Source organism: Sarcophilus harrisii, chromosome 2 (genome assembly GCF_902635505.1).
Source record: "Sarcophilus harrisii chromosome 2, mSarHar1.11, whole genome shotgun sequence".
Classification (NCBI taxonomy): Eukaryota; Metazoa; Chordata; class Mammalia; order Dasyuromorphia; family Dasyuridae; genus Sarcophilus; species Sarcophilus harrisii.
Genome location: NC_045427.1, coordinates 522697989 through 522722254, shown reverse-complemented (window position 1 = coordinate 522722254; position 24266 = coordinate 522697989). Strand labels below are relative to the sequence as shown.

Genomic DNA, 24266 nt, shown 5'->3' with positions numbered 1-24266 from the left:
TCAGCTAAGTTATAACTTTAAACCTTTTGTGAAAACAAGTTATCCTTAATTAAATCAGTTCTATGTAATTGTACTAGCTCCCTAATTGATGTGGAACTGGGATTTGGGGTAACTGCCATTTTAAACTCATTTTAACTCCTAACAAAACCTATTCTTTAATATTGTGGTTTCTGTTTGAAGATATCTATGCTTTACCACCACAGAAGAAAAGATAGCCAATAAAGTAGAGGGATAAGGAAAGTGGAGGTTTTTTCTTCTCAGTTTTCTGATACTTTATTTCATGTGTTTCTATTATAGTACTTGGTAAGAATCTTTTGGGAGTGGTAAAGGAATATGGCAGAAGTGTGAATATTATAGGTTAATATCTAGTACATGCAAGAAAATTGTGTGCATGTATGAGAAGGGGAAGTGCCAAATTGGAAAGCATGAGAAGCCTGGGAGACCAAGAATGTGATTTGGTTTCATGGTGAATTAGGATCTTCATAGGGAATTCTTCCAACACTGAATCCAGCAGCAACAGACATGTTCATAAATGGGTATTAGGGAGGGAGAAGGGAAGTGCAAGGGTAAGGAATAGGAATTAATGTGTCCATCAAATTATAATCCTTCCTTTCTGAGCATCATTTCAGCTCTAATATGGACAAGGCATAGCGGAAAGAGAATATCTGGCAAACAAATATGCAGTCAGAAGGATTTGGGCTCATAATCTATTTCAATAGATTTATATAGCCCCGGGCAAGATGCTCACCTTCAGTTTTCTTAACTACAAAATATAGAGAGTAGGATCAATGGGACCTAAGATCTGTTTTCCCAATAATGAAAATGGTGACAACGATAATGATAGCTCTTAAAGGCTTCCAAAAGATTATAACCTGACTGACACATGAATACCTTCTCTTTTTCCTTCTCTTCTCCTTCTCTAACCTCCACCTACAAACATGTCTATTACTGCTGGAAAATAAAGTCACACATGAGAAAACAGAGGCTCAGAAAGAGTGATTTGCCCAAGGCCAGACAGCTAGTGTCTGAGATAAGATTTGAATCCAGATCTTTTTAACTCCTATTTAACACTCTACCTGTTCCACTGTGCATAATATACAAGTTTCTAAAAACCAAGAATCAAATTTATGCTTGATGTTAGTAGCAAAGATCCATCATATGCATCATGTGCTCTTCAATATATTTTTATTTTATTATATATTATATGTAATAATATATATTTTATTATATGTAATACATATTATTTATATATCTATATAAATATTTTATTATATATTAATATGTATAATTTATTATAACATATATTAAATATAAATATGAAATTACATGAAAATATAAATATATTTTTTCAAGTTGTTCTCTTTAATGCATTGCTTTCTAATTTGGAAACTTCTTAGCATAAAATAGTTCTTCCTATAGGTCAGATCACCTATCATATCTAGTTCTTACAGTAGTGGAAATGTTTTCTTGGAGCTTATAAGTATTTTGCCTTTATAGTAATACATTGTTAGAATTAAAAGGGATCTTTGGAGGTTCGACTCCATCATTTTGTAGGTTAACTTGATCACCTAAGTCAGTAACAGCGCTAGGACTGGTACCCAGGTGGTCTCTTGTCTCCTAACCCCACAAAACATTGCTGTAGTCAAGCAGCTGCAGCAGAATTCATGTTTGATTTTGATTTTTTTTTTGTTGGGGATGGCTTATGCAGCACCATCCACATTCTCTCACTCCTCACCAGTATTGGAGAAAATATAAGCCTGGTTGTCACCTCCATCACCATGAATGAGGAGCTACCATCAGAAAGGAAAGAGTCCTGCTGTCTGAGGCTGTGATCTGGAGAGTAGTCACACAAATCTGTGTCCTGGGGAGCCCCTTCTGAGGTCAGTCTGGTGAGGTACTATCCAATAACAGGTCCTTGCGTACTTGTAGAAGGACATTATTATATGCTCTAAGCTGTAAGTCTCTAAGAACAGAAGGATGACTCAGCAGCGTTTACGTGGAGTTCCACAGGCACCATGTCTGTTATCTTTGCATCTTCCCTAGCACAACTTAGCACAGTGCATCAGGAATACCAGGCCCTTATGAGGATTTTCTTTAATGAACCAATGCATGCCTCTTGGGAAACAGACTATGTATGGGGCTTTGACTAGAAGCCCTACATGTTCAGAAACAAATTGTTTCCAGCGCCTTCTGCCAGCTCCAAGCAATTCTGGGCACCGGTGAAAGGCTGCCAGTTAAGACTTGCTGATTGCCTTTTCTCTAACCCATATCCTTTCCTCCGCCCTACTCTGCAAAAGGGTAGCGCTTCACCTAATTTACTATTTGTCTTCATTACATGACGCTCTGGTAGTATCCAGCCCTGCTCTGGACTTTCTCGGCAAAGACCTGCTCTAGTTGTAATGTCTTGACCTCCATAGCATAAGGGTGATATTGGAGAAAGGAAATGGATTTTTTTTTTTTTTTGATGGTTTAAGGGGAAAGTTTCTAGAAACTGTCCCCTATGCCTGAATTGCTCTTTCCTTACCGTTTCCTCTTGAAGTCACAATTACATATATTTAGAACTGGAAAAAACCTCAGAGGTTTATGTAATTGTGACTCCAAGAGATAAGAAAAGAGATTTATTTTACATTATTTTATTTATTAATTAAATATTTGTAATATTTGCATATCATTTTACAAACAAGGAAACCAAGGCCAAGGAGGATGAGTGACTTGCCTAAAGTTCCTCAGAATTAAGACTTGAACCCAGGTCCTCTGGCTACATTCTTAAGGCTCTGTTCCACTGTAACATCCTACCTAGCTTTAGAAGCATCAAGATGGTACAATGGATAGAGCACCAGACCTGGAATCAGGAAGAGCTCACATCCAGCCTCAGCTTTAATCCCCCAGGCAAGTCACTTAACCTCTGACTCAGTTTCCTCATCTATAAAATGGGGATAATAATAGCTCCCATCTTCTAGGGGTTGTCAAGAGGATCAATGGAGATTTTTTTAAAGCATCTTATAAAAATGCTATATAACTGATAGCTATTACCATTACTATCATTATTATATCTCCATTCAATGCTCACCTCAGATTCACCTCTTATACCCTTCCTCCTCAAAATTTTGTATTTACTTTTCCGAGTATATAATTGTATTTATTTTTCTGACTACATATTGTCTCTAAGTTTTATATTTGCTTTTCTGAATACATATTGTGTCCTACTCCTCCTAATATATTAAACTTCTTGAAGTCAGGGCCTACTCTGTCTTCATATCCCCAATGTCTAAAACAAGCCCTTACAATCAATCAAAAATGATTTATTAAATGCTAACTATGTCCCAAGACCTAGAAATCCTTGGCATATAGCAAACACTTAATAAAAATTTGTTACATCAAATCAAAATGGTCAATATGGTCTGAGGAAACCCCTCTACTTCAGGGAGTACCCTAACAAGCTTCAAGCAGCAATAGCCCCTAAACACACACACACACACACACACACACACACACACACACTCCCCTCCTACAAAGAGTGCCTAGCATGCAAATTCCTCCATTCTTTATGTAACAATCTGACCCAGGACATAATAGCTTTACTTTTAAGTCAGATGCTTTATTAATCATTACAATGTATCTTAGCAACAAGGAGGGGAAGGGGGAGAGGGAAGAAACACACTCATATCCTTGTTGCTAAATTATTTTTTAACAACAAATACCCAGCAACATAGAAACTTTCTGCAGTGCTTCTCAAACTTTTGTTTTCAGTATCTTTATCCTATTAAAAATTATTGAGGATCTCTCCAAAGCGGTTTTGTTTATCTGGGTTATATTTATAGACATTTCCCATATTGGAAATAAAGACTATTTTTGAATTTGTAGACCCTTTAAAGGGTTTCAGAGACCCCCAGGATTCTCTAGACCATACTTTGAGAACCACTGTTCTAAGGTGTATTATCATCATTAAAACAAACAAAAAGCAATGCCTTTTACAGTTGACTTTCACCTCAAATTGAGCCTTCCTGCTCACCTCTAACTTTAGAAATCCAAGTTTCAAAACCCAGTTCAAATACTACCTTCTGTAAAAGACCTTCCTTTCTCAGTCTCTCGGCTTCTAGAATTTTCCCTTTTAAGGTTACCTTCCATCTGCTCTGTGTATGTCCCTTTGGTACTTAAGTCTTTATGTGTTGTCTCCTCATTAGAATGTTAACTCCTTGAAGGCAGGGACTGTTTTGGTCTTTCTTTGTATCTCCAGAAGCTTAGTAGGTACAGGGGAAATCCTTAACAAAGAATTATTAATTTCCCAAGGGTTTCTCTTGAGAACTTCCTTGATGAAAATTTATAATTTGGGTTCCCAGTTAAGTGGGTTCTGTTATGAAGAAGAGAGAGACAGAGACAGAGGAGGAGAGAGAGAAAGAGTCAGAGATAGAAACAGAGAAATAGAAAAATAGAGACAGAGAAAATGTCGTTCAAGCTAAGTAGTTACCAGAGAAAGACTCCTAAATATAACATTATGTCAATGCTTCAGTGTTCCCTACAATTATCTATCTAAGACAAATATTCTTTACCCAGGGTCTGTGAATTTAAAAAAAAATTAGATAACTATTTCAATATAATTAATTTCATTTGTTATTCCATGTGTTGGGGCAACTAGTTGGTGCAATGGTTAGAGCACTAGCCCTGAAGTCAGGAGGACCTGAGTTCAAATCTGGTCTCAGACACTTAACACTTGCTAGCTGTGTGATCCTGGGCAATACACTTAACCCCAATTGCCTCAGCAAAAATAGTAATAATAAAAGTAATTCTATGTGTTTTATTTTATGCATTTACAAAATGATTCTGAGAACCGGCTCATGACATAAAAGAGGTTAAGATTTCCTGAGACAAGAGAAGAGAAAGGTAATTCCTTTGGATAGGAGCTGAATGGTATAAATGCCAAATGGCCTCCTCCAGGCTACCTTAACTAATCTAACTATAGTTAAAGACCTACTTCAAAACCATGAGCTAATTCCTACAGAACTCACCAAGGTGTTGGTTTGGTCATAGAAAATGCTAGTGCTTGCAGAAATCTATGCTTATGTAGGCCATAGGATCATTAGAGACAGGTAATAATTTTCCACTTAAGTGACCCAATAAAAGCAATTTAGAAGTCCATTTTGGGCCTGTGGTTGCATAAGGTTTAGTTACGCTTTGTGACTAATGGGCTTGATGCAAAATGAGAACTGGATAGATAATTTTCAAGCTAAGTTAAAATGTTATCTCCTATTGGGCTGTTGTTAGTCAAGAAATGATCCCAATGAATGTAGCGAGGAGGAATAGAATATGACTTTCATTTAACAATGATTGCAAAGGACAGAGATTATGGCCCGCTTCAGACCACAGCCACTGCTGTGACAACTGACAGATGACCAGGAGGCCAGGAGAGGGATCATGATGGCACATGTCGCTGCTGCATTTAATCATCCTTGTCTGAATGAATAAGTGTAGGCAGGCGGGGAGGGGAGTATAAGAGAAATGTGAACCCCTATCACTGTCTCTGAACTGAGACATAAAATAATCGAATTTAGAGCTGGCAGAGGCCTTAGGAATCATTACAACCAAACTTCTCCTTGTACAGACGAGGAAGCTGAGGTGGAGAAAATGAAGTGACTTTCCCAGATTTTCAATTTTTATTTCCCCAAGATCTCTGATTCCACAGCTGATGTTTTGGGCACTATCCCACACTGGCCCCTGTCTTTTGCTATTGTTTTGAAGAAAATCAAGGCTAAACTACACTTATTCAAAATGTGTTCCAGAATATAGAGTGTTCCCATATGGATGAAAGGCAGCTGGGTGGATAGAGTACTGAACCTGGAGTCAGGAATAGCTGAGTTCAGATCTGACCACAGACAATTACTAACTGCATTTCACTTGATCTCTATCTGCCTTAGTTTCCTCATCTATAAAACGGGGATAAAAATAACACCTACCCCCCAGGGGGAACAAAGATATTTGTAACATGTGTTGTACCCCCTACAGTGCTCTGTAAATTCTAGCTCTTGAGATAGCAAGTGGCACAGAAGATAGAGTACTAAACCTGGCGTAAAGAAGACCTGAGTTCAAATCCAGACTCAGACACTTAATAATTCTGTGACCTTGAGCAGTGCATTCATTTCTGTCCTTTTTATTTCTTCATTTGTAAAGTGGAGACATTAATGATATCGACCTCCCAGGGTTGGTATATACATCAAATGAAGTAGTATTTGTAAAATACTTCTCAAACCTTAAAGAGCTACATAAATTTCTACTATTATCATTATAATCATCATCATCATTATTATGAGAAATCATGAGAATGAAAGCTTTAAATAGGATCATATTGAGGAAATGCTAACACTATAAGGCACATGGAAGAAAATGCACATGTTAACTTAAATAATATTAATATTTTAGGTTTATATGCTCTATTTCAAAGAAGAATTATTATCCTCTAATGAATGAGTGTCTCCTCAAAGAAAAACATACAGGATAATGGACATTTTAGTTTAAGCCAAGAGCAACTAGCCTTGAGGGGAATAAGCAATGTGTAAGAAAGAATCTATTATATGCCCATTTGAAATTAACTTTACTTCCTTGGGTTCTTCAATCCTGTCCATTGTACTCTGTTTATATATGTATGATCAAAGGTTGAGGTTTTGTCAGTTCAGCAGTCACTTGGTCCAATGCCCTGTTTATCCCAGGCGAACACTAGAACAACGGAGAGGGCTGAGAGTCACAGAGAAGCATACTAATGAATGTCGTTTTGCTACATAAGCCACAAGTGCAGAGTATCAGACATGTGACTAGTTATATGGCAATGGCCTCGAAGGCAGGAAGCCCCAGCTAACGCTTACAGTGGTGTAACTATAAACAAGTGATCTCTTCTCTGATTCTCAGCTTCTTATTTTGTAAGATGAAGACAAAGACCGGGCCCAGGATTTCATCAGAATATGAAATTCTCAGCTGAGGAAAAAGCTTCTACCCACGCAAGCCCATCCCTTCTCTGCAGTTTGTAGTCAACTTGCCTGGAACAGGGGTGTCAAACTCAAATGGAATCGGGGCCATTAACCACACCGAAGAATCCCTTTGGACCACATTTTGACTTGGAAAACCACATAATAATGTTATCTGTGCTCTCCTATATTTTTATTTACTTTGTTAAATATTTCCCAATTCCATTTTAATCTGGATCAGGCTTCATTCAGAAGAGTTTTATGGGCTGCAATCATGTTTGACAACTCTGGTCCAGACCACTAAGGGTTCCATGATGTGCCCTGGGTCATCCCACCAGTATCAGAGATGGGACTTAGACATGGGTCTTCTTGCCTTCAATACCAGTTCTCTATCTAGTACTCCATGTTGCTTTTCATCTGTAAAATTGGGATAGTACCAGTCCAGCCTATTTCACTGGGTTATTTTAAAGTTTAGATGAGATTTTATATATACACCATGTCCCAAAATCTTCAATGGCTTAAAACTGCACAAAGACTTTTGAGATACCATGTGCATGAGTATCAGGGTGTACATGTATATATATACTCATGCACACGTGCATGTGCATACATATGTGGTACGATATAAATATCACAAGATCATGTCTGAGAAGGACCTCAGAAGCCTAATCTAGTCCATCCCTTTCATTTTACAAATAAAAGTACTTTACGAGGGCAGGGAGTGGGTTGTCCAAGATCGCATGGATAACAAGTATCATACATGGTATTTGAACCACTCTTATTCATGAACCAGGATGGTTTCTATTATATTAAAATAGGTAAAGAAATGTTACAATATAATTCTTCCGATTTTCAGTCTGCCTCTGCTGAGATTTCGTTTTAGAAATCCAGGTCAAATATTTCTCTCCCCAGACTCTGCTTCCACTGCAATAGTTGGCTACCCTGCTAAGGACATTACCATATAGCTACGACAACCCATTTCTTCAACTTCTGCTACATAAAAAGAAAGAACTTTTTTTCATGAATCATTTGATCTTGGATGTTAGCAGATTTGATATTCCCTGGGCCACTGCCCCTAGTCCTGCCTTCCTGTTCTTTTTAACAATGTAACCTGTATCAATCTCTTCTCTCACAATTTCCAAGTAGTCATTATTAATGATACAGCCACTGTGCTTGAAGAGACCTGTCTCCTATGCCTGTGGTCATATGAAAAATTAGTGATGCTGTCTCTTTACTTCCCAATTCTGTTCTAATCATTAAATAACATGTTATTTTCATTTCCACACACCAAGCAAGCTTAATTTATTGTGCTCTTGCGGTTCTGATCAAAATGGAGATCAGGAGCAAGAAAAAACTTTCACATTGAATAGTGATCCAGTGAAAACTTCATTGCCTACAGATGAGATGTTGAAGAGATAGGGCAGGATAATTGACTGATTCCTATAAAATATAATCAACAAAACTTTGTTCTTAACTTTGGGCAGATAGGTGTCTGAGGATTAAGCATTAGAACTTCTAGCTTCCTTCTCACAGGGCAGCAAAAATCTTTTGTCCTCTGCCTCCTTCGGCCACATTTTCAGAAAAGCTCCCTTTATTTATTATTAAGTAGAAAGTAAACCTATCTCTGGTGAAAAGAGGACTACCACTTTCATACATTCCCTTCTAGAGGCTACTTGCCCAGTATCTGTAACTCTGAACACTCCTTTCTCATAGGAATCCTTGTGAGGCTCTGGAAGTCGTGACGTGATGCAGAGCACTGGGTAGGCTGATAACCGAGGCTGTTCAATCCTCTGGAGAACAGTATGTAACACAACCCTCCTGAGCGATAGGAACCAAGCAGGGAACAAATCTTTCATAGAAGCCTTTGTATTTTCATTTAATAATGAAAGCCCTTGGGTTCTCAAGAGACCAGCTCCAGGATTATTTCATTATACTTGCTGATTGCAATGATAAGCACTCCCATGCCCTTACCCTCACTGTATCTCCCTACTCGCTTCAGAATATCACTCTTCTTTTCTGACATCCTCTCTTAAGGTCAACCCTCTCCTGATGAAAGGAATGAAAAGTCACTACTTACCACCATAGGTCCACTTTGATCCTGCAAAACAAAATTAAAACATGTAAGTACAAGTTAAGAGAATAGGGAATTTTACTATTGAGAAAATATGACTTGGGGGGGCATTATAGCTGTTTTCAAGTATCTAAAAGGCTCTCCTGTGGAAGAGGTTTAGACTTGTTCTTCTTGGCTCCCAGAACTAAAAGCAATTGGTGGAAGTTTCGCAGAGGTAGCTAGCTGTAGGCTCAAAGTGAAGAAAAATTTCCTAAGAACAATGGAAAAACAGTGATACAAAGTAGAATGGGCTACTTGTTTAGGAAGAAATGCTACTACTACTAACAACTTACCTTTATGTTTCCCTTAAAAAATGTGCAAAGCACCTTACAATTAATCTTATTCCTTCCTCACTACAACCTGATAGTGTCAGGAGCAAAACTCAAACTCAGGTTTCAACACTCTCTATCTATTCTATGCCAGTGCTTTGAAGGCTCTAGTAATATAGAAGAAAAAAAATAACAAGTCTATCCTCAAGCACCTTATATTTTAATGGAAGGGAGGAGGACAGATTGATACAACATGAATAAAACTGTATATGCAAAAATAATTCACAATAATTTTGAGAGTGGGAAATGTTAACATCAGGGGAAATGAGGAGGAATCAGAAAAGACCTTATTTAGGAGGTGACCCTCAGCTATGGTTTGAAGGAAGCCAATAATTTTATGACATGGTGAGGAAAGAATATATTCCATACTTGGAAGACAATTCCTGAAAAGAAGATGGAACACAGTGACCTGTCAGGCAAAATTTGACTAGAATATTGAGTATATGAAGGGAAATAATATGGAATGAGACCAGAAAAGTATATAGGAACCAAGGCAAGAGTGAATCATTAATGATTCTGGAGTAGAGTGAATACAGATTTAGATCCATATTTTAGGAATATCACTTTGGCAAGCTATAAGGAAGAGATTGGCAATATGGTATAGTTGACTGAGAACTGACCTCTAAGGCAGGAAGATCTAACTGATGCATAAGGGAAGTCACTTAATTTCAAGCAGCACTTTGAGTCTATAAATTATAAAGAAGGTATCAATTTGCATTGGCAGAAGCAGGTTTCTTATCTGGGAGTTCCATATACTAAAGAAATCACAGGTCTAGTCCCTACCCTAAGAGAGGATAGATTGGGGAAAGAAAAAGATGGGTTGGAGGCAGAGATCAAACAGGATTGCATTATTGCAATAGTCAAGTCATGATAATGGCTTGAATGAGAGTAGGACCTGAGTGAATGAAGAGAGATAGTATAGAGGTAAGATCAACAAGATTTGGTAACCGTTTGGAAGTAAAGACTGAAAGAGATGAAAGAGATGGACATGTCTCCAAGACTGTAAAACTGGGAGCCTAAAAAGATGATGGTATCATCAGCAGAAGTTTAGAAGAAGGATAGATTTGGGGAAAATATTGAATCACTACCACAATTCCACCTTGAGTCTTGGCAAATTTAATTGTCTATAATCATTCAGGTGGAGATTTCTAGCATGCAGATAATTTATTTCCATATTGTCTCCCTTATTGGAATGTAAGTTCCTTGAGGGCTGAGGCTGATTTGGCCTTTTTTTGAATCTCCAGTGCTGGTTATGGGTCTGATAAATACTTAATAAATGCTTGTGGCCAAGGACAGAGCTTACAGCTGGATAGAGAGACCTTGGGAGTCATCTACATAATGATGATCATTGAACCTATGAGAGCTGATTAGATAATCAAGAGAGAAAACTAAACAGGACCAACTTAATTTTAAAATACATTAAATTAAGATGAAGGATGATGCTCAGGTGTAGCACAGTTTGTGGGCCTCTTCAGCAAATCAGCTATTTTGAATTAAAAAGTCTGCTTTTCCTGGGCTCCTAAATAAGAACCCTGATTCTGTTTGGTTGTTTTAGTCTTGACTTGTGAATAGTAGCAGCCCCAAGAGCCATTTCAAAGAATCGTTTAAGTGGGAAGTCTTCACTTTGTGGTTATCTATTCTTCCCTTCAAGGATTTTCCAGGGATAGTAGACTTTTAGTTCCATCACATATACCTTAGCAAAGTCAATTTACTCCTATGAACCTCCATTTCCTCAGATATAAAATGAAGTGGGGCAAGATCAGTGGTGTCAAACTCAAATAGTTAAGGGGGCCTCTAATCTATACATAAGGATCCCTGTGAGCCACATATTGACTTCGTTTTAAAAAGTAGTGTTTCCGATGTTTCATTTAATTTTTTATTTTATTAAATATTTATCAATTATATTTTAAAATAGTTTTTGGCTGCATTCAGAGGTGTTTTGGGGTCACATATTTGACACTTTTGGATTTGATGATCTCTAACTTCCCTTTCTGTTATATGAATATAACTAAATGCAACTCCCAGTCCCAAAAGGTATTTGTAGTCTACAACAAAGATCCTCCCCACTACTATTCTTTGTTTATTTATTTACTTTTAATACACATTGCTTTATGAATCATGTAGGGAGGGAAAAATCAAAACAAAAGGTAAAAATCATAGGAGGGAAGAAAAAAAAAGAAAAAAGAAGGGAACATAGCATGTGTTGATTTACATTCAATTTCCATGGGTTGTTTTTTTTTTTTTTTTTTTCTGGATGCAGTTGGCATTTTCTATTGAGCCTTTTGGGATTACCTTGGATCTTGCCCTTTTTCTGTTTTATATTAATATGCTATTGTCCCTGATCACATTCCCTAAAGCCTCTTCTTCTTCCTTTTTCTCACTGCCATCTTTTTTGTTAAAATCCTCTGTATTTCTTGCCTTGGTATTTTAAACAACCTCCCAACTCATCTCTCTGTCCTAATTTCTTCCGCCTCCAAATCATTCTACATGATTAGGACGTTATCTAATTACTCGGTTGTTCTTTCTTGGAGACATATTTTAGGCTCCCATCACTGTCTTGCTCAAAGACCTTTCCTGTCTCCCCACAATTGACCAATTAAAGTCTATACTCTTTAGTACAACAGTCAAGGCCTTCCATAATTTAGTTCCAATCTATTCTTCCACCCCTAATTTCCAATATTACCCCATAATACAATTGCATCCCAGAAAAATTAAATTAGCATCACCCCAAATACAGCATATACTTTCTTAACACCTCAACACCTTTCTCAATATCTAGACTACTTTTATCTCTGCCTACTCCATCTCCATCTATTGAAAACTTAGTCATGCTTGAGGGAATAATTTAATTGTTATCTTCTTTGTGAAGCTTTCTTTACCCTCACTTGATTGAAAGGGTATAAGGATGGATTTTAGGAGAAGTGGTTGTGGAGGAAAGGGAGAAAGTGGTAAGAGACAGGGAGACTAAAGTGTAGCTTGGTCTGGGATTTCTTGAAATAGTGTACCTGGAAAGGCAGTCATCAACCAGGAAAACAGGGTTTCTTTTCGCCTCTGGGACAGATTTTGGAATGGCCTGTGTGTTACTATGAATTTAGATGAACAATGTTTGGCTGAATCTTCTATGTGAATTAGGAATCAAACTGAATTTCTCTAAGAGTGATTCTGCAGACTTTGGGGATGATAGAATGAGATCGGATGTGTGATTATCAGCAAATAGAGATCCCAAGTAAGAAACTACCTATACCAATGAAGATCTGCACTTTCTCTACAGCTTATTATGGAGAGTTTTCTGGTGACATTGAGGTTAAAAAGACTTCCTCTAGGATCACACAGGTGTATCAGAGGTAGACCTTGAACCTAAGTCTTTTTGTATCTACTGCTCCCTCATTCTAACTTTATTCTGGATAGATTAACTATTTTAGCTTCCCACTGTCATGAAAGAAGTGGTTGGAATTCTGGGGCAACGAAACTCTTCAAATGGGTTCCTATGGTTTGCTAACTACAAGTTCTCTCAGCAGAAATAGGGTCGAAGGAAAAAGAGAAGAGGACTTTCAAGGGATAAACAACAGGAGATCCCCTTTACTGTCCTGTCTTATTTCCTAAATCTTTGTTCACTTGTCTTATTAAATATAATGGTAGTTTGCATATGGCAGCTACTTCCACAAAGTTATTCAAAATTCTTATCAAGTGAAGTCTCGAGCCTAAGTTTCCACTAATGGCAAGGTATTTCTGTCCCACTTCTCTTCTGGACAATAAGTGCCAGTTACCTGGCCCTAGACCACCAAGTAAACAGCCAATTTTCCCTGACTAGTCCAGCTGGGTATTTAAATTGCACCTGCCCCACACTAAATAACTGCCAACAAGAAGATTGTTACTTAACATCTTTGCAGCTAACTGTAGAAGTTTCCCAGGTTGAGCCTTTTTTTTTTTTTTTTTTTAATATGGCTCTTAATAGAAGTAAAAGCATCTGCAAAGTGTCTAAAAACATCTCAGTGAGAGCTCTTACATCATCTCATGGTCAGGGATAAGAATCAGCTTATTGACGAGATAAGCTGGGAATTGGCTACTGGAAGAGAGCGGCATAATAAACCAATACCATCTTCTCCCTTTCCTCCACAACCACTTCTCCTAAAATCCATCCTTATACCCTTTCAATCAAGTGAGGGTAAAGAAAGCTTCACAAAGAAGATAACATTTGAACTATTCCCTCAACCCTCTTGAGTTGTCTTCTCTCTGAGCCTTGGGATTCTTACGCTTTTGGGGTGTGTGGGGTGGAGAAGAGGGTGAGTAGGGTGTGGTGGGGGAGGAATAACTGTCAGTTCTTGGATAGATTTGGGAGTGGGCGGGGTACAGAAAAGGAAGCGCAGTCAGCCTAATGAAAAACCAAAGTTAATAAGGACTGAGTCAGCAGGGTTTAGGTTTGCCTACTTTTACAGATACAAATCAATGCCGTATCCAGCTAGTTAGCTTTCTGAGGTGATATGCCCGTCCCAGAATTGACACACACCTGTACTGTTGAAATAGACTGTTAAGGTCCTTATTGAAAGAACCTTAAATGGGCTGCTTCTCCTCCTCCCTGAAAATAAGATGTGAAAGAATAAACCTGGATTATCAGGGACACTCGTGCCTAAGGACAGGGCTGAAGCTCCACAAAACAGGTGAGGTAAATTTCTCATCCCAGTACCACTCTAGCTTCTTGAGACTAGTAGGTGCTTCTGTGTGGGAGATTTTTTCCATCCTAAAGAAGGTCATCTGAGTGATTTAGGAAGGCTTGAGTAACTCAACCTTGAATGCCTGTTTGAACCTGCAAACTCAATACAGACTGGGCAGGGAAAATGTCCAGGGTGTGTTTTGAGAAAAAAAACAAAAACAACCAAAAAAAAAAAAAAAAAAAAAAAACCAAACCTGATTTGTAAAGATCCAGGTCACAGGGTTTAGAGCATTTGGAGCTCCTTGTACCCACTGTAGGAACTTTCTCGATGTAACCCTATGCTGAGGCAGAGCAGCCCAGCTGCAAACTCAATTCCTCACATTGAAACAGTACAAACTGGTTTAGGCTAGACAAGATTTGGCTCTGCAGAATTCATTAAAAACTTGCCCCAGCCATATAAAGCCATAATGCGAGACTTTCTCTGTCCAGGACTTCACATTTCACCTTTTATTCACTGCTTTCTCACTCACACCATCCCCCATGCATTTTTCTGACATTCACCAATTCTAGCAGCTGGAGGAATCAGAAACTGTCAAATCTAGTTAAAGAACAAACCATAGTTTATACTAACCTCCATTTCCCCACCTCCACCCCCATGGTCTAGTCTTATACCACAGGTGGGATTGGTATTTGGGAGGGGGGAGGGAAAAGCCAGTGTGTTGGAACTTATGCCCTGAAGCTTTAAAAGAGCTGAGAAGCCCAGGGGAGAGAGAAAGATGCAACTATATAAAAATATGTTTCATGAATGGGAATGAGTATCAAAGTCAGCTAACTAGAGTGTGAGATGAAGAGCTCTTTCCCCTGGGCTACTTTTCCCCCTCCCCCGGACTCCCACTCATTCAAAGTCTTTGGAAAGTGTTTTTTGTTGCCGAAAGGGGCAATGGGAGGTAACTGCCCCTCTAGGAGTAAAGGTCCTTCTTTCAAGGGTGTTGGGAAAATAAAAAGAACTGATGAATAGCTAGTTGTCTCTATTGTCCTAAGTGGGTTAGAGAAGGGGAGGAGGTCCCTAAACTGAATATAGATCTAGTTTACTGTTGTTTTTTTGAGGCAGGAGGGAAAGGGTTAACAAGATTCCAACGCTCACAATATATTTAAACTTCTGCTACTTTTCATTTAAACTTCTGTATTATTTCTTTTCTTCCTTGCCGTTTCTTTCTTACCGTAAGATACTATGAAGCATTCAATGCCTTAATTTCTTTAAGGGAAATTTCAAAGTAACTATGGATAGAAGAGAAAGGAGGCACGTAAGCTTTCTGGTCAGGAATTGAAGTGATTTTTAGCTCCCCTGCCAAGCCAGCAAAACATCCCGCATGTCTTAGCCGGGAGCAGGCGTAAATCCTCTGGATTTGTAACTCCCACAAATGACCCGGGTTTACGGTCTCAGAGCATACCCCACACTGGGTATGAACCATCATGAATTATCCATGAAATACCCATGAATTATCCATGAGCTATCCATAAGTGTCAGTCTTCTCCTCCAGAAAGGCACTAACCCCAGGCATTTAAGAGAACCCCCCACCTTGCACACTCTCCAGCAGGCAAAGTTTGGCATTTTGTCTCCCCAAAATAACTTAAAACTTGTGTCATCGCCGCCGCTAACACCCTTCTTCTCCCCTCTACATCCCCCTCCCCCCCACACACATAATGTGGCAGTTCAGCAAAATGCACTGACCCATACCTGGAGCTCACGACTTAAGCTTCAGATCTTAACTTTTAAATCTTATAGCACTGATTAAACTCAGGGGAAGAAAAAAAAAAAACATAGTGCGTGTTTGGGGAGAGTTGACTCTTTTCAGAGAAGATAACGATTGAAGCAAATATACATCATCTTTCAATCTTTAAATGAAGTTTGTGGCTTGAAAATCCTTTCCCTAAGGGAATGAATCTCGTCCCAGAGATCTCCCAAACCAATATGCAATTTTCCTGCTTCTGGTATTCAGAACATCATAAAACATTAGTCAATTCTTTATTGTCTGCAGGTGGATCGTGAATAACCTATTTTAAGTCTCACAGCAATTTCTCCCTACTGGTCAGCACATTCCCAAATTACTTTTTTGTTCAGTGTACAATCCAGGGAAGGATTACTAACTCTAACATTACGGATGATTAAAATATAATTAGTAAATTTGCTTTCTGCCTTGACCTCTTCTTCTGACCATCCCACGTAGTACATTCTAAGGAAAACTAAAAATAACTTAATTATTTGCTGTTCTAGATTATACATTACTATTCTCCACCCGTATTAGGTGAGACTAAGAGCTCACTGGACTATTTAATAAGACATCAAGTAATTCTTCTAATCGGTGATTCTATGCACAAAATCTAAGAGCTCAGGAAGATTAATAAAGACAAAAAAGAAAGGCAGAAACTTTACCATTAAGTGGTGCTGGTACAGAGGTTTGCACCTTTAAGAAAAGGATAAGCACGGTGGCCCCAGCTGCACTAAAACTCTGGGCTGGCATGATCGGGAAAGCTGTCTCCGGGTAGGCAGTTCACAGATTTTCCTTTTTTCTCACTCAGTGGAAGAGCCTCTCCTGGAACAAGCCGAGGGATAGATACCACGTGCTCCCAGCAGGAGCACTGTGGCGAGCGGGATTGATCTTCAGGCTCTCAACTCTCTTAGGGCTGTTTTTATATAAGCGCTCCTGGAAGACTCAGCCCCAAACAAATGATGTCATTATGCAGGGGGAAAGCCCTGCCTACCGGAGTCCCAGTCTTTAGGAAAGTTAGAGTCCTTATAGATACCCTCCATATTTCCTAAGTGATCTATGATGGTGCAGAGCAGGAGAAAGGAGCCCAGTGGAGAATGGGGATGGCCATTGTCCCTGACAATGTCGCTCTCGCCTGCCTCTGGCTGGATCTAGTGACCTCTGAGTCATATCTGTATGTGTAGACATACATTAAGAACTTCTTTTTTCACCCCTGTGGCACTATTGAAAAACGACACTCTTATGTGGGTGAAGCTGCTATGTTCTCTTGGTATCAGTGGTGGAAAAATATAGCTTGGGAGCAGCTAGGTGGCACAGTGGCCAGAGTATCACTGGCTCCTGGAGTTAGGAGGACCTGAGTTCAAATCCGACCTCAGACACTTAACACTTCTTGGCTGTGTGATCCTGGGTGAGTCACTTAACCCCAATTGCCTCACTAATATACACAATAAATATGACAGGTGGCATAGTGAGTGGAATGGATCTGGAGTTAAATCAATTCAATTCAACAAGCATTTACCAAGCATTTACTATGTGCAAGGCACTGTGCTGAAAGTCCAGAATACCTGAATTCAAATCTTGTCCCAGATCCTTATTAGCTGTGTGAACTCTGAGCAAGTCACTTAAACTCTGCCTCAGTTTCCTTATCTGTAAAATGGAGATAGTAAGAGAACCTATCTTCCAGGATTGTGATGAAGATTAAATGAAATAATTATAAAGCATTTACTACAGGGCTTGGCACATAGTAACCATTATATAATTGTTTGCCTATCATTTTTAGCTATGTGAAATCTGGACAAGCCATTTAACTTCTGTCAGCCTCAGTTTCTTCATCTGTAAAATGGGGTTAATAATAACACTCCAGTGATACTGGACTGTTGTTATTCCTCACTTAAGACACTATATCCTGTCTTGATTCATTTTCAGTGACTGTCACTCATGCTGGGAATTCCTTCCTTCCTCATCTCTGCCTAGTAACGTCCCTGTTTCAAGCTGCAGCTAAAATCCAACCATCCAACCTTCTATAAGAAGGCTTTTGTGATCTCATCTAATGCTAGTGTCCTCCCTCTGATATTATCTCCATTTTATCCTGTATATATCTTGTTTGCACGGCCTTGTTTCCATGCTGTCATTGAGGACATATCTCATAAGTTCTTTTCGGGCAAGTTTTTGCCTTTCTTTATAACCCCTGTATTTAGCCAGTGCTTGCCATATGGAGAGTAAGCTCTTAAAAAATGTTTGTTAACTGATTAATCTTTCCCAGGTTTTTGTAAGGATAAAATAAGAAGATTTCCAAGGTGTTTTGTAAACCCTAAAGTACTATAAATATACTATATGCTAATAAAGTACTAATAATGTGCAAAGTGCTATATAAAAGCTAATAAAGTATTATTTGTAAGATAGCAGAATATTTGTTGGATAATGACTTTTTGTATTAGAATTTCTGATAAAAGAATAGTAAGTATTTAGGTAACACTCTCAGGAGTGTTGAGTTTTAATATGGATACAACTACTTTTGTCTATACATAGGATGGAAAGGTAGTATGATATAATGGATAGAGAACTGGATTTGGAATCAGGAATACTTGAGTTCAAATATAGCTTCAAACACAACCATGTGATTCCGGGTAAGTTACTTAAATTCTTCAGTTTCCTCATTTGTAAAATGGGAGGGTTAGAATATATAATTGCTGAGGTTCTTTCTATATCCTATTATCCCATTAATTCATCATTGTGGAAAATTCTCAGTTGAGAATCACCATCTACTATTGCAGATAAAGCAATAAAGCAAAATAAAGCATTTATTATTTCCTCAAATTTTCAGATACAAATACATATCAACAACTTATCCATAACTGGTAGCCTTACCTGGGGCAATAGTGTCAAACTCAAATAGAAACATCCCTTTGGCAGCATATTGACTTAGAAAACTACAAATTGACATTATCTATGTTATGGTATATTTTTATTTATTTTGGTAAAAAATGTCTAATTACATTTTAATCTGGTTCAGCATGCTTGGGAGTATTGCCCTTTGATGCTTCTGGCTAGTGCATTGAAAGGCTAAGTGATTTGCTTATGGTGATTTGTCAGAGGCAGAACTTAAACAGAAGTCTTCCTGGCTCAAAGATACACTGTCCATACACTGTAGAGGGCCGCAGTCAGTGGGGGAATTCTGGGTGAGGAATAAGATCCTTCAGCCCAGAGGGAACCTGCTGACAATGTCTGGTTCAGCTCCCCATCTCCCCTAAGGGCTCTGGGCCTTCCTGAGAAGTCTGGGCAGTGACAACCTGTAATTGTAATTGAAGCAGAGTGATACCAAGTAGCATTGTTATGTGGTCCACCACATGCACAGAGTTGCTTTGGTTATATAAGGGTATTAGGATATATAAGGGTGAGAGAATTTGGAATAAACAGACTCCATATTTTGACTATCCATGTGAGTCTCACCTCATTACTACTCCACTAAGACCAAGGACTCAGAATGGTCCCGAGATCTCCAGAGAGCTAGTCTGGATGGTATATTTTGGCATCCCAGTGTCAGGACTCTAGAAAGCATAGTACATTTTGGTACCCCAACTTGGGCGCCCTAGAAAGCACACAACAACACACTATTCAGTGTCTACCTCTCACTGACTGCCTTTTTAGAATAAGGAAGCTGCTGGTGGTGCAGTGAATAGATTGCTGGGCCTGGAGTAAGAAAGACCTAAATTTAAATTCAGTCTGAGATACTTTCTAGCTGTGTGACTCTGGACAAGTCACTTAATCTCTGCTTCAGTCTACTCAATAGTAAAATGAGGATAATAATATCATCTACTTTACAGGGTTGTTGTGAGGATCCAATGTGATAATCTTAGCACAGTGCCTGGAATATAGTAAGCACTTAATAAATGCTGATTCTTTCCCTTCTTCCCCTAGTAAGAGCAAAATATTTAGAAGCTGAAATGAATTACAAAACTGTATGTTACAATGCTTATGTCATTTTATAATTTTGAATACAAACATACATGGGTATAAAAACCATTGAATTTTAGAGTAGTAAGGAATGGTAATTTAATTTAATCTCCTTATTTTATAGCTATGGGACCTAAAAAACAATGAGATAACTAAGGTTGGTCAATGGATTTGGGAGTTTGTGCTAGATTTGGAGTCAGAAAGAAGCAAGTTTTAATCCTGCATCAGACACTTATTAGTTGTGTGACCTTGAGCACATTAACCTCTCTCAGCCTCAGTTTCCTCATTTGTAAAAAGGAGATAATAGTAGTACCTATCTCATAAAGTTCTTTCAAGAATCAAGAGGTAACACATATAAAGAGCTTTTTTTTTTTTTTTTTTTGCTGAGGCAATTGGGGTTAAGTGACTTGCCCAGGGTCATACAACTAGAAAGTGTTAAACTCCTGAGACTAGATTTGAACTCAGATCCTCCTGACTTCAGGGCTGGTGCTCTATCCACCGAGCCACCTAGCTGTCCTTTTGTGAGCTATTTTAATAATAATAATGATAAGTATGGTGATTTGATTTGCCCAGAATCATACAGTTGGAAGCAAAAACAAGAACCAAACTCTCCTGATTCCTATTTTACTACTCTTTTCACTAGACCATACTAAATATTAAATGTAATCAGTCCTGCAACAAACAATTCAAATGAGCACTAGAAGATAAAAGATAGGAAGGAAGTGGTGGTTGTGGGGGTAATTTAGTATATTCATAACATTAGATTGTGATTATTGTCACAAAGAAAATGGTAGAATAAGATGAATCTACCTTTCAGTACTGAATCATTCAATAGATTCATAGCAATAAAGAGGGGATTGAGAATCTAAACTGAGTTCAATTGCCATTAATGCTTTGAGGACATTTTTTTCATTCTTAGGAAATCAAAAAAACTAAAGAGATCAGAAGTGAGTGAAATGATTAAACTTCAAAAGAACATTTTTCAAATTGAATGTCAGGGGACTAAAAAGATCCATAACATAAAGCTAAACAGCTTAAATTCTCAATTGAATAACCAGAGAATAAATTGACAGGGACCTTTCCTGCACAGGGTTAGAATATTTGGCATTGGTTTGAAAGGAATTGTGCTTGCCACCATCTTGTGGTGATGGTGCTATGATGCATTGCCTTCTTGGATTACATTGGTAAATGTACAAATATAGGGCAAATATAGACCCTGACCTGCAATCTAACATACAGTCAATAAACATTTGCTAAGCATTGTGCCAAGGCATTGTACTAAGCTCTGAGAATACAAATTAAAGTAAAAGACAACCAGCCTTCAAGGAGCAAATAATCTAATGGGGGAGACAATATGTAGACAACTACAATCAGATAACTATAAATAGAATAAGTAGGATTCTATATGAATTTTTAGAATTGAAAAGCAAGTTAGGGATCATTTACCACAAGTCCTTTGTTTTATCCATGAAGGAAATGAAGCCCTGAAAAATGTAGTAACTTGCCAAAGATCACAGAGGTAGCAAGAAAGAGAGCTAGGACTTGCATTTAGATCTTTTGCTTCCAAATTCCATTCAAACTATGCTGTAACTGAGCCCCAAATAGCATATCCAGACTGGAGAAGCAGTCAAGGAAACCCCTCTAAATTTACAACACCCCTTCCCAATAAAGACCCAGATGAGGATGGTGTACCAAAACAATCTAACTAGCAAGCACCTGCAAAAACCTGCGTTTACATTTCATTTTTTTTTGCCATGGTGTCAGAGCTTTGAGACTGACAATTTGCACTAAAATCTAATCTACTTTCATTTCCCAGTACTGGCTCATGTAGCCCCTCACAATAGATTAATCCCTGCCATTTCAAGAGTAAGGTTTAATTTAGAGTGGGTTTGCCCCCCACCCTTCTCAAAGATAAAATTATTCTTCTGGACAATGTCAGTCTACTTCAAGTACTACTATATTCCAAGGTCAATAACTCTTCAAGTGGCTTTTTTCTGGTTACACTCCTTTGCATTGGAGAACTGCTATTTTTTAGATACTTTGATCATATGGCTATATAGCAAACCATGGATCATCATCTCTGCCAGAAAATTGCCTGCGTGTTTATCTCATCAAGCTGAATTAGGGTACAAAGGGATATTTAACCCTTATTCAATAAATAGCACACCTGCCAAAATGACACATGGTAAACTGCAAAAACCATGTACTTTAAATGTAGTTTTCAAGGAACCAAATGAGAAAATAACCAGAATTCCTTATTTTAATAATGCCCTCCATTTGATCAAAAAGAAAAATCAGGTCGAAAATGTTCAGAAGGTATTACAGGAAAGGGGGAGTGGCAGAGGGAGGCTCACTATGCTTCCTCATCAATCATTTCCTGTCTCCTTCCAGTCTTGGTAACAGTTACTTTTGTTTGTTATCTATGTTAACTTGATGTTCAGCACTTGTATCTTTGAATTATAAACTGAATAAGTATCCTTTTAAAACTGCTACATTGCACAGACTGTCACTGAAAGTTAGGATTGGCATCAAGAAAATTCTGAATTTTAGTCCTAGCCTTATCTTTAACTTAATCTCTGGCAGGCAAGTCACTTAATCTCTCAGTGTCCTCCTAATTTATTCATCTCCTGATAGGGTATAACCAATACTTCTCCTAAATGCTTCACTGGGTTATTAGGGTTATAAAATTATTCTACAAGTATTTAAATTCCTACTATGTGTTGACAATCTCAGTGTCACCCTCGACTCCTTCCTCTCTTTCTTTGTACCATTCCCTCATCACCTTTTACCTGTACTATTGCATTGCATCCTGTTGGTTTTATTGCCTCAAGTCTCACCCTACTTCAGTCCATTCTCCATTCATCTGCCTAAATGATCTTACTAGCATGTAGAACCTGACCATGTCATCCATGTCATCCAGCAAATACCAGAAGCTCCTTTAACTTCAAGGATCAAATATTAAATTTCTCTGTCATCTAAAGGATATTAGAGCCTGATCTCTTCTTACCTTTCTGGTCTTCTTGTATTTTATATCCCTTCACAGACATGGTGATTAAGCTAATTTGACCTATTTGCTGTTCCATACATAAGGAGAGATATTCCATTTCTCCAGGCTGTGCCCTATTCAGAGGACACTCTCTCCCTCCTCAGTCTCTCAGCCTTTTCTGGCTTCCTTCAAGATTCACCTCAAATGGCATACAGTAAATAAATAGTTTTTGATCATCTTCAGGAAGCTCTCCACAACCCTAGCCCCTTCCCTTCCATTAAAGGTAAACTCTCCACACTATCTTTCTAGCCTTTTATTTTTCTGAGGCAATTGGGGTTAAGTAACTTGCCCAGGGTCACACAGCCAGAAAGCATTACGTATCTGAGGTCATATTTGAACTCAGGTCCTCCTGACTTCAGGGCTGGTGCTCTACCCACTACACCAACTAGGTGCCCCTCTTTCTAGCCTTCTTACATTTCACTGCCTCCAGCCTTCTTTTTGGGGCTCATAGAAGACATTTCATCTCTGTGACTTTATATTGGCTGTGCTGCATCTCTAGAATGCTCTCCATCTTTTTTTCAGCCTATTGGCTTCCCTGCATTCCTTTAGGACTCGACTCAAAACCAATTTTCTGATTTCTGAGGATGGAACTGGTGTAAGAATAGAAAAACTGCTTAGCTGAGCTCTCTCAACATCCCTCTCCAAATAACTTCCAAAAAAAAAAATGCTTCACATGAAATTCTGGAGTGGCAGAGCTAACAAAAGGTCAAGATGAGACAGTCTTCCAGCCTAACAGATTGAAGATAGGAAATAATAAATGTGACACCAGAGTGGAGGTTGACCCAGAACCATGTTCATGAAATACCACTGGTAGACTAGGGGTGATGACAGAAGTAGGAGCAATTTCAGAAGCTCACCAGAGATTGTAAAGGAACCTGGTAATTGGTCAAAAAGAAATTACAGGGGACCCCTGCATTAGCACTGGACGTAGGACCAGACACTACTTGGCAACTCCATTGCCTAGAACCACTACTAGGTCATAATTCAATAAAGAGGAAGAGCACTTTAAATCAAGGAGAAAGTAGAGAAACTCTGAGGGGCAATATCAATTTTGGTTATAAGGAAATCAGGGACTTTGAGGAACAGTATATTTTCTGATCCCAAGGCATCAGGAACTCTTCCTGGTTAAGGACCAGAGAAAAGAGCAGTAGAGCAATGACCACACCTCTTCCCAGATCACTTCACCTTAGAAACTTTGAAATTCTCCAAATTTCCAGAACTAACTCTGAGAACAGCAGTGTAAAAAAGTCTGAAGATTGAGACAGTACCTCTCTCCTATATCAGGAACAAAGCCCATCTTTAATACAAAGTCCAAAATCAAGAAATAGGGCAGAAAATGAGCAAACAACAACAAGAAGAAAGACTCTGACCATAAAAAGTTACTATGCTGACAGGAAAGATCAAGATACAAATTCAGAAGGAGAAAGTGAAGTCAAAACAACTATCTTGGTTCA

The 24266-nt window shown here is 38.4% G+C and overlaps 1 protein-coding gene across 4 annotated transcripts in view; it reads right to left on the bottom strand.

The window, feature by feature from the left end:
- Positions 1-16739, bottom strand: part of CA12 (carbonic anhydrase 12) — a 70746-nt gene extending 54007 nt beyond the window's left edge. For 2 of the 4 annotated variants that reach the window (XM_031955425.1, XM_031955427.1), the window contains exons 1-2: positions 16478-16739; positions 9031-9051 (exon numbers count right to left, since the gene is read on the bottom strand). In XM_031955425.1, coding sequence (XP_031811285.1) covers positions 9031-9051; positions 16478-16565 — 109 coding nt within the window. In that variant the 5' untranslated portion in view covers positions 16566-16739. The remainder of the gene's footprint in view (positions 1-9030; positions 9052-16477) is intronic. The other 2 variants (XM_031955426.1, XM_023497758.2) reach the window with 2 other exon arrangements.
- Between the last annotated feature and the right edge of the window lie 7527 nt (positions 16740-24266).